The sequence below is a fragment of the Rattus norvegicus genome, chromosome 12 (genome assembly GCF_036323735.1).
Source record: "Rattus norvegicus strain BN/NHsdMcwi chromosome 12, GRCr8, whole genome shotgun sequence".
In the NCBI taxonomy this organism is placed as follows: Eukaryota; Metazoa; Chordata; class Mammalia; order Rodentia; family Muridae; genus Rattus; species Rattus norvegicus.
Window position 1 is genome coordinate 23,871,813 of NC_086030.1, and position 14,119 is coordinate 23,885,931.

A 14,119-nucleotide genomic window follows, 5' to 3' on the forward strand; every position below is an offset into this window, starting at 1 on the left:
AAGGAAAACCATCAACGTGATCCATCATATAAACGAACTGAAAGAACAGAACCACATGATCATTTCATTAGATGCTGAGAAAGCATTTGACAAAATTCAACACCCCTTCATGATAAAAGTCCTGGAAAGAATAGGTATTCAAGGCCCATACCTAAACATAGTAAAAGCCATATACAGCAAACCAGTTGCTAACATTAAACTAAATGGAGAGAAACTTGAAGCAATCCCACTAAAATCAGGGACTAGACAAGGCTGCCCACTCTCTCCCTACTTATTCAATATAGTTCTTGAAGTTCTAGCCAGAGCAATCAGACAACAAAAGGAGATCAAGGGGATACAGATCGGAAAAGAAGAGGTCAAAATATCACTATTTGCAGACGACATGATAGTATATTTAAGTGATCCCAAAAGTTCCACCAGAGAACTACTAAAGCTGATAAACAACTTCAGCAAAGTGGCTGGGTATAAAATTAACTCAAATAAATCAGTTGCCTTCCTCTATACAAAAGAGAAACAAGCCGAGAAAGAAATTAGGGAAACGACACCCTTCATAATAGACCCAAATAATATAAAGTACCTCGGTGTGACTTTAACCAAGCAAGTAAAAGATCTGTACAATAAGAACTTCAAGACACTGAGGAAAGAAATTGAAGAAGACCTCAGAAGATGGAAAGATCTCCCATGCTCATGGATTGGCAGGATTAATATAGTAAAAATGGCCATTTTACCAAAAGCAATCTACAGATTCAATGCAATCCCCATCAAAATACCAATCCAATTCTTCAAAGAGTTAGACAGAACAATTTGCAAATTCATCTGGAATAACAAAAAACCCAGGATAGCTAAAGCTATCCTCAACAATAAGAGGACTTCAGGGGGAATCACTATCCCTGAACTCAAGCAGTATTACAGAGCAATAGTGATAAAAACTGCATGGTATTGGTACAGAGACAGACAGATAGACCAATGGAATAGAATTGAAGACCCAGAAATGAACCCACACACCTATGGTCACTTGATTTTTGACAAAGGAGCCAAAACCATCCAATGGAAAAAAGATAGCATTTTCAGCAAATGGTGCTGGTTCAACTGGAGGGCAACATGTAGAAGAATGCAGATCGATCCATGCTTATCACCCTGTACAAAGCTTAAGTCCAAGTGGATCAAGGACCTCCACATCAAACCAGACACACTCAAACTAATAGAAGAAAAACTAGGGAAGCATCTGGAACACATGGGCACTGGAAAAAATTTCCTGAACAAAACACCAATGGCTTATGCTCTAAGATCAAGAATCGACAAATGGGATCTCATAAAACTGCAAAGCTTCTGTAAGGCAAAGGACACTGTGGTTAGGACAAAACGGCAACCAACAGATTGGGAAAAGATCTTTACCAATCCTATAACAGATAGAGGCCTTATATCCAAAATATACAAAGAACTCAATAAGTTAGACCGCAGGGAAACAAATAACCCTATTAAAAAATGGGGTTCAGAGCTAAACAAAGAATTCACAGCTGAGGAATGCCGAATGGCTGAGAAACACCTAAAGAAATGTTCAACATCTTTAGTCATAAGGGAAATGCAAATCAAAACAACCCTGAGATTTCACCTCACACCAGTGAGAATGGCTAAGATCAAAAACTCAGGTGACAGCAGATGCTGGCGAGGATGTGGAGAAAGAGGAACACTCCTCCATTGTTGGTGGGATTGCAGACTGGTAAAACCATTCTGGAAATCAGTCTGGAGGTTCCTCAGAAAATTGGACATTGAACTGCCTGAGGATCCAGCCATACCTCTCTTGGGCATATACCCAAAAGATGCCTCAACATATAAAATAGACACGTGCTCCACTATGTTCATCGCAGCCTTATTTATAATAGCCAGAAACTGGAAAGAACCCAGATGCCCTTCAACAGAGGAATGGATACAGAAAATGTGGTACATCTACACAATGGAATATTACTCAGCTATCAAAAACAACGAGTTTATGAAATTCGTAGGCAAATGGTTGGAACTGGAAAATATCATCCTGAGTGAGCTAACCCACTCACAGAAAGACATACATGGTATGCACTCATTGATAAGTGGCTATTAGCCCAAATGCTTGAATTACCCTAGATCCCTAGAACAAAGGAAACTCAAGACGGATGATCAAAATGTGAATGCTTCACTCCTTCTTTAAATGAGGAAAAAGAATACCCTTGGCAGGGAAGGGAGAGGCAAAGATTAAAACAGAGACTGAAGGAACACCCATTCAGAGCCTGCCCCACAGGTGGCCCATACATATACAGCTACCCAATTAGACAAGATGGATGAAGCATAGAAGTGCAGACCGACAGGAGCCGGATGTAGATCGCTCCTGAGAGACACAGCCAGAATACAGCAAATACAGAGGCGAATGCCAGCAGCAAACCACTGAACTGAGAATAGGTCCCCCGTTGAAGGAATCAGAGAAAGAACTGGAAGAGCTTGAAGGTGCTCGAGACCCCAAAAGTACAACAATGTCAAGCAACCAGAGCTTCCAGGGACTAAGCCACTACCTAAAGACTATACATGGACTGACCCTGGACTCTGTCCCCATAGGTAGCAATGAATATCCTAGTAAGAGCACCAGTGGAAGGGGAAGCCCTGCGTCCTGCTAAGACTGAACCCCCAGTGAACTAGACTATGCGGGGAGGGTGGCAATGGGGGGAGGTTTGGGAGGGGAACACCCATAAGGAAGGGGAGGGGGGAGGGTGATGTTTGTCCAGAAACCGGGAAAGGGAATAACACTTGAAATGTATATAAGAAATACTCAAGTTAATAAAAAAAAAAAAACTGAAGTACTGTTAGTCACGTTATATTTTATATAAATCTAGAGAGAAGCTAAGTATCATATTCAAGTTCTCCATCTCCAGGGAAAAGGGAGCTAAGTGAGGGCCTTTTTTCATGACACACTTTACTGATTTCAGTTTTGTTAAGCTTTGCTGTTGATTTAAAGACAGAGTCTCATGTGACCCATGCTGGCCTAAACTCAAGAAGTACCAAGAATAGCCTCTAATTCTGTGGTTCTCAAGCTTCCTAATGCACTGATATTTCCTCATCTTGGAGTGACTCCAATTATAGAATTATTTCATTGGTATTTAATGACTGTAATTTTAATACAGTTATGATCATAATATAAACATCTGATATTCAGGATATCAGAATTGTGACTCCTATGAAAATGTTCTCCTAGCTTCAAAGAGGTGGTGACACACAGGTTGAGAATCAGTGTTACAACTGATAATATTCCCATCACTAACTGTCAATTGTTGGGATGAAATGAATGTTATGATCCCCAAATTCTTTTAGTCCTTTTTCTTACTAATTGGTTCAGTCTAGGGAACATAAATGCCAAACATTTGTCACCAGGGCAGAAGCCAATATCTACTTTCTAGTTGGAACATAATGTTCCCTTTTGGAAGATCAGAGACAGAAGATCAGAAGTCTGCCTAAGTGTATACAACCTGAACTTAAGCACATATGTAGAGATGAGAATGTTGGCTCTGTAAGTCTTTGCTGTAGGCTTATCTCTGGATTTTCCCTCTTATGCAAAGGAAAAGGACCTGAGAAGTCACATGACCATTTGAACAAATAGATTAAGGCCCCTTCTTACAGGTGCATGAGACTCCTTGAGAGGACTGGACAGACCAGCATCTTGGCAGCCATCTGTGTAAACACACCAGGAATGCCCAAAATCACCATGCCCATGAGAGCTGCAGAGTTCAGTCTCAGGGGCTAGGATGCAGTCACAACCACAGTAGACATCTCACAGCTGTTCCAGGGCACTTCACTTTAGCCACATGAGCTTTGGTGACCTCATCATGACCAAACAGCTTCCCAATGACCAAGAATAGGCCCATGGATGATGTTCATTAGAGGCTTGTGATTGGAGAACTGGAGCTGTTTCCATACCTCTTCATTTATGGCTCACTATGGTTGGTAGATCTCTTTAGAGCATGGCCATGAAATTCTTCTGTCTTGAGAAGCATGGTATCATTCCTTCTGGGTCACTCTGGATGGTTTCCTCTGTACTCACAAATTTATATTATAAGGTAACCTGCTGACTATCAAATATTAGGACAGACTGGTCTTGGGGACAAATTTCCCATTTCAGGAGACAATGGAGACTGCAGAATGTCAACATGGCAGGAAATGAGAAAGTGAGGGCATACAGTTTGGCTTGTGAGTAAAGAAAGCTCAACATGGGACCCAAGCAAGCCATGCTCTGACACTTGATGTGAAGCATGTGGGGAGGACGGGTGGGCTCTGGATGAGATGTTAGCATCCAGAGAGTAAAGAAGAGGAGAACTCTGATTGTCAGGCTGTGGGTTTCAATAAAGACCATGGCCCTTACATCTATCCCAGTGACCTACACCCTAGACACAGTCTACACTCTCTAAGAAGTGTCAGGAAGGGGAAAAGACAGAGGCTCAGGAGAGACACTGAGATAGATTGCTGGGAGTAAGATATTTATTAACAGTGTCAATAACTCCATGAGCAGAGAGACAACAGCACAGTCAGGCTTTCAGGCCCAGAAATACACAGGAGGACCTTGGTTCCAAGGAGAGCGTGTCTGAGTCCCCATGGTAGAAGTGGGGGTTATCCAAGAATGACTTTCACAGGAGAATCCTGCAGCCATGATGACTGACTCCCAGCAAGAAGACATAGAAGGCTGTGGGATGCAGGGTGTGTAATCACCAACAACTACTTTGATGTAAATTCACCTCCCTGGTGAGAGATCCTAGTACAGAGTAGCCTGTTAGTTGAGGAATAAAAAATTATTTGTTACCAGCATCTGGTGGGCGATCAGGAGAGACAGATGACAGATTTCCAGAGTCAGTGTTCTCTGTGTACCATTTGGGTCCGCAGAAATCATTCCCAGGTCACTGGGCTAGGCAGCAGAGGGCATTTCTCACTGAGCTTTCTCACTGGCATATATTATTTTTCTTCCTTAATGTGTAATTTAAAATATTTCAGGTAAAATCAATTTAGAAAATGTTATGTCCATGATTTATCACCTTGAGCAATACCCCTACTTTTTAAAGACACAATCTTTCACAGGCCTGGAACTCACCAAGTGTCCTATACTTGGTGTTCAGCCAATATGTCTCTGCCCATCTCTTGCTTGACCAGGGCTGGGATTGCAAATTCCTGCCACATCCCTGGGTGTGATTTCCTGATCCATCAAACTCAGGTCCTCCTGCCTCTGTGCCATGTGTTTCTGACTGAATCATCGCTCTGGCTCCCTTCCATGCCTCTCATAGTGAACTTTCCATCAGCTCCTCTTCTGTCCCTTGAGATGACAGGCACTCACCTTACTAGAGTTTAGTCTTTATTCTGCTGGCCTGTAGGAGAAGAAACTGTGTCAGTGTGTCAGCCACACTGGTTCTCATTCCTGCCTCTCTGCTGTTCTCTGTGTGCAGACAACAGGAGGGGACCAGGCCATCACACATGTCTCTTGCATCAAGGCAGGCACAGGTCTGAGAATCAGCAGGACCTGAGGCCAGGAGTTAGGCTACTTTCTGTACAACACAAAATGTCAGATGACTACTAGTGAACTCAGCCATATCCTGTCTCCCTTTCTGTCCTTTTCCCTACTCTACTTTCTTGACACATCTCTGCCTTTTCTGCTCTGCACTCACTGTGCCTCCCTCTTGCCTCCCTGAAATCTTGCTTTCTAGCTGTCCCTCTCAGTGTAGGCTGCTGCAACCAGCAGTTTGAGACTCAGGGATTTCATCCCAGTCAGATTTCTGCGGTCATTCAGGCTGCTGCTCTTCCACCTCTCAGTTCTTCTACTTACAGTGACAGAGGGCAGAGCCTGTCTCAAAGAGTGTGACACACATTTAAATGTTCATTTGTAAACTTCTTTACACTCCAAAAACTAGGCATCTCCATCCTTATCCTGTAGTCCCAATGGCTTTAAAACAACTCTGACCTCAGTTCACATGTAGGTCTTGAGTTGGGTGTGCAAGATATTTGGAGCCCAGTAGCCTACAGCTTCCTATGAAGCTGTAGATAGACTTGAACCCCTGATTCTCCTCTCTGGATTTCCCAAGGGCTGGAATTATTTTGTCCCCCTCTCTGTCCCCATTTTTATTTCTTAGAGTACCCATGAATATTTGAAGACAAGTTATTTATACAAAAATGTAATGGGATTTTGCAAAAGAACATTGTATTTTCAAGTGTGTGTGTGTGTGTGTGTGTGTGTGTGTGTGTGTGTGTTTGTGTGTTGCTTATGTCTGTGTGTGTTTTGCAGGGACATAATGTATAAATTTTTCCATTCTGCCAATATGCTTGAATTTAGGGTACTTCTCTAGTCTTTTGCAAAATTTACTTTGAACAGAGCATAACCATATTGAATATTTGCAAATGTGAATACTCATGTGCTGCTGGAGGACAACCTTGGGCATTTTCCTTTAGGAGCTGTCCTCTCTGGATTGTGAGACAAGTCAGTCATTGGTCACACCCAGTACATAAGGTGAGCAGCACAGGGAGCCACAGGGATCCTAGCATATCAGGCTGTCCTAGCATCTCACAACTTTTTTTTATTAACTTGAGTATTTCTTATTTACATTTTGATTGTTCTTCCTCTTCCCGGTGTCTGGGCCAACATCCCCCTAACCTCTCCCCCTCTGCTTCTATATGTGTGTTCCCCTCCCCATCCTCCGCCCATTACCGCTCTCTCCCCAACAATCACGATCACTAGGTGTTCAGTCTTGGCAGGACCAAAGGCTTCCTCTTCCACTGGTGCTCTTACTAGGCTATTCATTGCTACCTATGAGGTTGGAGCCCAGACTGACAACTCTTTATATGGCTCCTGGGGTGATGCTTGTGTGACTGTTTGTGGAAAAATCCCTTCAACTGAGACACTCCAATGGGTGTTTCATGATTTTGCTGAGGAGGGTGAGATTTCTAGTGTCCAACTCTTGCTTGTTGTAGTGTTAAGTTCTCCATACACATTTCTTTCTCTTTCTGTGTCCATTAATTTCCATTTCAGTTACACATGTCCAACTCAGGTAGGTGTCTCTACTTATACATATCACTTTCTGTAACATGTTGTCTGCAAAAGCTGGTCTACCCTCATTTGTTCTATAGCAGACACAGTTCTTCCAGATGAACAGTCAGCCCCTGAGGTTCCTGCATGGCTACTTGAATTCCTTAGGAGCAGGCACTGTGTTCATCTGCATTTGCTCCTCTGATTTCCAGATGGTCAGGAAGGACAGCAGGCTCCATGCAGTTCTTGGGGAGATCAGGCAAATTTCCCTCCTTCTGTTCTCTTTACTATTCCCTACCCTTCTCCATCTCCCACAGCTGAGAACACTCCCGGTGGGGAAGCTTGGGTGAGTCCTCTCCTGGACCACTTACCTTTGCTTCCACCACAGGAAGATCATCCATCCATACAGGGGGATGATGACCACAACTTTGGCCAAGACCATCCCAACCATGACTCCCAGGTTCAGCAGTGAAGGATTCCTCTGGCCCCTTTTGTCCTCCAGGCCAGCTGTGGGGACTGCAGAGGGGATGATAGAGGGGCTCCCCATGGTAGTATTGAGAGCTGTGGAGAGATGAGAAGTGAGAAAATCTTCCCTGAATGAGGTGAGGAATGGGTGAATGTCACACTTTGTCTCCTCGGTTGGATGTGGGATGCAGAACAGCTGTTAGAAGTTCACACAAGGGGTTGGGGATTTAGCTCAGTGGTAGAGCACTTGCCTAGCAAGCGCAAGGCCCTGGGTTTGGTCCCCAGCTCTGAAAAAAAAAAGAAAAAGAAAAAAGAAGTTCACACAAGGAAGGGAACACATGCTTAAGGCTGAGGCTCCAGAAGAGTAAGGTCAGATGCACAGTCCCCAACTGTCCTTGCTGTGTGTTCACAAATTTTCATTGGCTCACAGATAACTAAGTTAGAAAAAGACAGCGATTTTTTTTTTACTTAAATGTATGTAACATACAGATATGGTTCGTTCATAGTGAGTTTGCTGCTTGGACACAAGAACCTGAGTTTGGTCCCCAGTATCAATATCAAGAACCTGGTGAAGTGTGCATGACCTTGCTCCTACCCCAAGAGACAGAGGCATGCAGAGCCCTGTGAGTGGATAGGTAACCTGGTCTATGTGTCTAGTTCCCTGTCAAACATAGCCAAGGGAGCTGTAATCATAGAGCTGAGGAGGTGGAGACAGACTTGTCCCTGTGGCTCACTGGCCTGCCAACCTAGCCTCCATGAAAAACTTAAAGCCAGTGAGAGAGCTTGTCCCCCAAAATATGGTGGATGAGACCTTAAGATCTTCTCTAACCACTACAGACATAAACATATGTACACATACACACACACAAACTCACACACACACACACACACACACACACACACACACACACACACAGATCTGCCTTTACAGACCCACATGTTCATACACACTGAATATACCAAAATGTGTAAAAGAAAAAACACAAATTTAGCTTTATGTGTGCAGCTCTGTCCAGGGCAGAATACATTCCTTTGCTTTACACACATAACTCAGAAAATTTTTCCCAATATTTACCTATTTGCCAATTCTATCCCAGGGGTTCTTGACATGTACATCATTATCCCAACATAGATTACATATCAGGTATCACACATTTCAGATGTTTCATTGTGATTCATAAAAATAGGGAAATTAAAGTTATGAAGTAGCAATGATATACCTTTAGGCATGTGGGTCCCAGAATATGAAGAACGTTATAAAAGATTTGCAGCTTTAGGAAATTAGAGAATGACTGAACTAGACACAAACATAAAATGGCTCCTTTCTCTCTAAGGCCAGGCAGTGCCTATCAAATCTTACCACAGGTCACCATGGTAGCTGTATCCTGCACAGATAACTGCTCTGTGCACATCCTCTCAGAGTTTGACTTAGGACAGTCAAGAGGCACCTCTGGATGTGGTGGCACATGCTGTACTGCACACCATCAGGAGGCAAAGGCAAGGCAGATTGGTGTGAATTCAAGACCAGATGGGTCTATATACTGCGCTTTTGAAAAGCCAGGGCTACAAGCTAAGAAACTGATATAAAATAAATAAACAAGATAGAAAGAAAACAGGAAATAAAGAAGTACTCACATTTTAAAAAAGTGGGGTTGTGGGGAGTAACAGAGAAAGGTTGAAGGAAACAATGCAGCAACACACAGGACCCTGATTCTGTTGGTCCCTATGCAGGACCACAAGTCACTACAATGGGCTCAGGGCTCCCAATCCAGGGGACTCCAGTTCCTTCTGCATCAGAGGGGCTGGAGGGATCAGAAGACAGAGCAGCCACATCATGGAAATGGAAACACTTTCTTAATCATGTTCTAATGACTGAAGAGACTGGGGAGAGAAGATAGGTGTGTCCTGGGGAACTGTGAGGTGAAATGAGGGACTATGGTGACATGTGCCAGTTACAGTTAGACCTGAGAACACCAGAACATCCAATGGCCCCTCTCTATGTTCTGTGCTGACATTGGAGCTATGTGAAGAAGCTGCACAGAGGTACCAACTAGAGCCCTGCCACAGAAACATGAGAGTTGGCTCCATCCTGGAGATTTATATTCACCTTGAGGTCACGGGCGAAAGAGGGCAGGACTGTAGTTAGTTTTGGGACAATAAGGATGTGAACTATGGTGTACTGAAACCTAGAGTCCACTCTGATTCTGTCTGAGCAGAGGATGACAGACATAGGGGCAGCAAAGACTTCCCCCAACTGCAAGGAAAGATGCTGGTGGCAGATGTTTGGGCAGTGCCGAGCGAAAGCAATATGAAAGGAAGCTCAGACTTGTGGACCTGATGTGATATCTAGGAAACAAGGAAGCCACAGGTGTCAAAGCCTGAGTCATGGTGACTCACCATGAATGATGAGTTGGGTGCCAGGGATTGACTGCCACGACTTCATGCCTTCAGTTGTTCGCAGAAAAACTCGGCTGAAGTATCTGGCCTGGTCATTCTCCTTTAAGTTCAGGATTCTGAGGACACCAGATGTCTGACCCTGTGTCCAGTTCATGATGAGCCGACCCTTAAAATGCTCATGAAGGAAAGGCTGGGTGGAGTTGTAGATGACTTCCCCATGGAAGTACTTCCATATCCAGGCTATGCTCATTGACCGATCATTGGCCAACTCCCAGGGGAAATAGAAGGAGAAGGGGATCTCAATGGAGCCGCTCTGGACTCCAGAGAGGACAGCTGGTTGGTTGACACCAAAGTCATTTACTCTTCTGTATCCTGACGAGTTCCCTGGGAAGGACAGGGAGAGTCTGAAGCCACTGCATGGATTGAAAGGACAACCCTGAGCACCCACAAGACACCCACTTTTCCCAGCCACTCTGTTCCCTCCTCTTGTTCAGTCCCTGCTAATGAAGTCCCCACCACTCACCAGTGTGCAGACATGCTGCCGACAGGAAAAGAAGGAGGATCCGAGCCATAGCCAGATTCTGTTCAGGTAGTGAGACCAGCAGGGCTGTCAGGAAGTCGAGCTTGCACTGTCTAGGGGCACTGGGGCAGTCAGCGGTCCAGAGAGAATCAGGGTAAATAAAAACACACGCTCAGACATTCTCAAGTGGAAGACTGAGTTGAGCAGGACCATCTCTACCTCCTTGTGGCCAGCAACTTCCTTTACTGATCTGGCTTCTGCTTTTCCGATGTTGCAAAAGATCCACCCTTGTGGTTACTGACACCATGGCAGTGTCCTTGGACCCAGCCCCCACTTTTGGTGGGGAGACATGTCCTAGCCCTTGGCATAGCTGGTTCTCCTCTCTTCCACCTTGACCATCTATCTTATCTACACTATTCCATTTCCTAAGTGGCTTGTAAACTCTCTGCCCCTTTCCTCTATATTTCCTCTATTCCTTCCCTTCCCCTCCCTTCTTAACAGGGAGAAGAGGCTTATTCCAAGGTGACCGGCAAGGAACTAGAATGTCTTGGTCTAGAAGCCTCCTGATGTGTGGCCTTATGCCCTGGTAAGCTTCATGTGACATGGGATACTGTTTTATGGAGACAGGAACTGCAGTGGCCTTTAACTGAATAATTAGAGGGGGCTGTTGGAGTGCTAGCCTCATTCCACCAGTCTCTGTCCAGGCCAGTGGAAATTTCGTGATCCAAGAATCTATTTTTGGAGATTGTGGCTTGTCCTGTCCCAGTTCATATAGTCTATATTCATCCTCTAATTGAAGGGTTAAGATCTGAAGAGGGATTCCACGGGGGCCAGTTATTCAGGCCCCTCCATCTTCAAAATGGATCTGCGCTCTTAATTTGGTGAGCAAGACACGGCCCAGCAGAGGGTATGTGCATTCCGGAACATGTAAGAAGGAATGAGTCACCTTACTGGTAGCCAACTGAACCCGGCGGTCTGTAGTCCATCGGTATGTCTTGCCACCAGTGGCTCCTTGCACCCAGGCTGTCCGGTCGCTGAGTTGTCCATGAGCCCGGGTGAGGACTGAATGCTGGGCTCCTGTGTCTACTAGGAAGGTAACAGGCTGTCCCCCAACTTTAAGAGTTATCCTGGGCTCAGGGGGGGCTCCTGGCCCTGACCTCCCTAGTCTTCATCTAGGGTCAAGAGGGAGGTCCCTGGCTTCCGAGACCCACGGGGGTTCTTAGGGTTTTTAGGGTTCTTAGGGCAATCCCTGGCCCAATGTCCTTTTTCCTTGTAATAGGCGCATTGATCTTTATCCAGCTTCAGCCCCTTTCGAACTCCCATCTTATCTCCCTTCCTTTCCTGACTCTGGACTACGGCAGCCAAAATTCGACTCAACTCTCTGCTCCTTTTCTTCTCGCTCTCATCCTTCTCTCTACGTACTCTATCTTCCTTCTCTTCCTGTGTCTCTCTCTTGTTAAAAATCCTTTCTGCTTCCTTAAGCAAGTCCTGCAATGTATAACTGCAAATTCTCCAATCTCTGTAGCTTAGCCCTAATATCTGGTGCGGCCTGCCAGATGAAGGACATAGAGACACTTGTCATCTGTCCTGGGTCATCTGGATCATAGGGAGTATACATGTGATAGGACTCCTTAAATCTTTCCAAAAAAGCCGAGGGGGTCTCATCAGCCCTCTGTAAAACCTGTTTCACCTGTGCCAAATTGGTAGGGCGCCGTGCAGCCCCTCAGAGACCCGCTAGGAGTAACTGGGGATAAAGGCGTAGGTGTCCCCTACTGTCAGCCGTAGTGAAATCCCACTTTGGCCTCGTGAGTGGAAACGCATCATCAATTGCATCAGGCAGCTGAGTAGGGTGCCCATCGTCCCCCAGGACATGCTTTTTAGCCTCCAGGAACACTCTCTGTTTTTCTTCTGAAGTCAAGAGAGCCTGTAAGAGCTGTTGACAATCATCCCAAGTGGGCTGATGTGTGAGTAGAACAGACTCTATTAGTTCAGTAAGGGCCACCGGGTCCTTGGAAAAAGGGGGATTGTTCTGCTTCCAGTTATAGATGTCGGCCGCTGAAAAGGGCCAATACTGGGTCTGCCCTCCAGTTCCCTGTCTAAGTGGAAAGGCTTGAGAGGTTGTATCCGGTGCTACCTCACGCTTGCTGCGCAGTCTCCCCGCAATAGGGGAAAAAGCCATCTCAGGCTGCGGCCCAGCATCTGGAGTGGCAACCAGTCTTGCTTCTGCCACCTCAGCCAAGCCTGTAGGTACAGGATATGGGGGGTGGGGGGCTCTTCAGATAAGAGCTCTATAAGGGGAGAGTTAGAATCTGTCAGAAGCACAGGTTTGGGTTTGGGTGGAGAGTTCTTGGGAGACTCCTTCTCAGTTAGAACAGGATAGAGAGAAGAGGAGGCTGAAAGAGAAGCGAGTGGGGCTGAGGGAGTAGGGGGCCAACTCAGGTCTACAAAGGGTTCTACCCAAGGAGGGGCGTCAAAGGCAAGGCTCTCCCAGGTGATAATATAGGGCACCTGGTCAGGATGTCCATGTGGTCCCTTGTGGAAGATCTGATCCTTAACCTGTAAAATAACGGTCTTATTAAAAGTACCATCCACCGGCCATCCTGTTCCGAAAGTGGGCCACTCGGATGTGCAGAGGGTCTGCCATTTTCCCTTCTTGACCTCAACCGACTGATCATGGGCTCGGTTTTGGACGACCTTCTAATGGTCAAGAGTAAGACTCAAAGGTGTTGTTAGAGACTGCCCCATATTAGTTTCAAAGAAAATTAAGGCACAAAAAAGACAAACAAGCCCAACAGTCAAACAAGCAACAGACAAACGCGCCGCTCGGCTTTGGCGCAAAACCGAAAGTAAGAAGTCAGATGGGTGCACCGAGGGTCCGGATCCCTCTCCCCCAACCAAAACCACGTATCCTTCCGATACGGGCTGAGCCCCGAAAAAACGGGCTCCAACTACCCTTGGAACGTCTTCCAGGGCTGCGGGTGAGAAGTCCGAGCTCGTCAGCTCCTTCTCTGGTCCGCACAAATACAAATGGCCTAGATCTAAGCCAACTAACTGAGCATTTACAGAACAAGGCACAAAGCAAGACAAACAAGACAAACGCAGGCCAGCTTACCTCCCGGTGGGTGGTCGGCAGTCTCTGGGCAGAGGATCTCCCATCCCGGACGAGCCCCCAAATGAAAGACCCTCAGAGAGAATCTTCGCTCAGGAGGGAGATCTTCAAGCCCAATGACCAATCCGAGTCCACAGACTGTAATTTGTAAGAGGGTTTATTGATCAGGATACACAGGTATCTGTAGGCGTCTCAGTCAATTTGGAAGACTGGCGCGCCTAGCATAGCTAGGGACGTGTTTTTATAGGATTCTGAAGAGCAGAAGCAAGCTTACAGAAGCAAATGCATGGTTACAGATACTTGATTGGTGGATTAAATGAGGCATAAGTGTTTGTTACCTAATTTGGCTATAATCATAACAATGAGTTGGCAAAAGAGTTCATGCTGGTCAGGGTGTCCGGGAAGTCAGGGGCTTATCTTCTCTTGCCAGGTTTGCCCATGAAGCAATACCAATAATTTAAACTGGTTTCTGCATTTTGTTTTCTTTTTATGGTCTGTTTTGTCTAAATGATGGGTCAGCTTGTCCCACAAAGCTTGGACATATTGGGACTTTCCCAGGCTTGTTTTAATTCTGAGTCTGTGTATCTAAAAGCTTACTTTTTACTTC

At 45.5% G+C, this 14,119-nt stretch overlaps 1 protein-coding gene across 1 annotated transcript; it reads right to left on the minus strand.

Moving 5' to 3' along the window:
- LOC134481331 (paired immunoglobulin-like type 2 receptor beta) lies at positions 4,489 to 10,485 on the minus strand. The gene is made up of 4 exons (XM_063271927.1): positions 10,407 to 10,485; positions 9,884 to 10,267; positions 7,393 to 7,582; positions 4,489 to 5,372 (listed from the first exon to the last, which is right to left on the minus strand). The coding sequence occupies exons 1-4, from the start codon at positions 10,453 to 10,455 to the stop codon at positions 5,360 to 5,362; spliced, it is 636 nt and encodes a 211-aa protein (XP_063127997.1). The 5' UTR covers positions 10,456 to 10,485; the 3' UTR covers positions 4,489 to 5,359.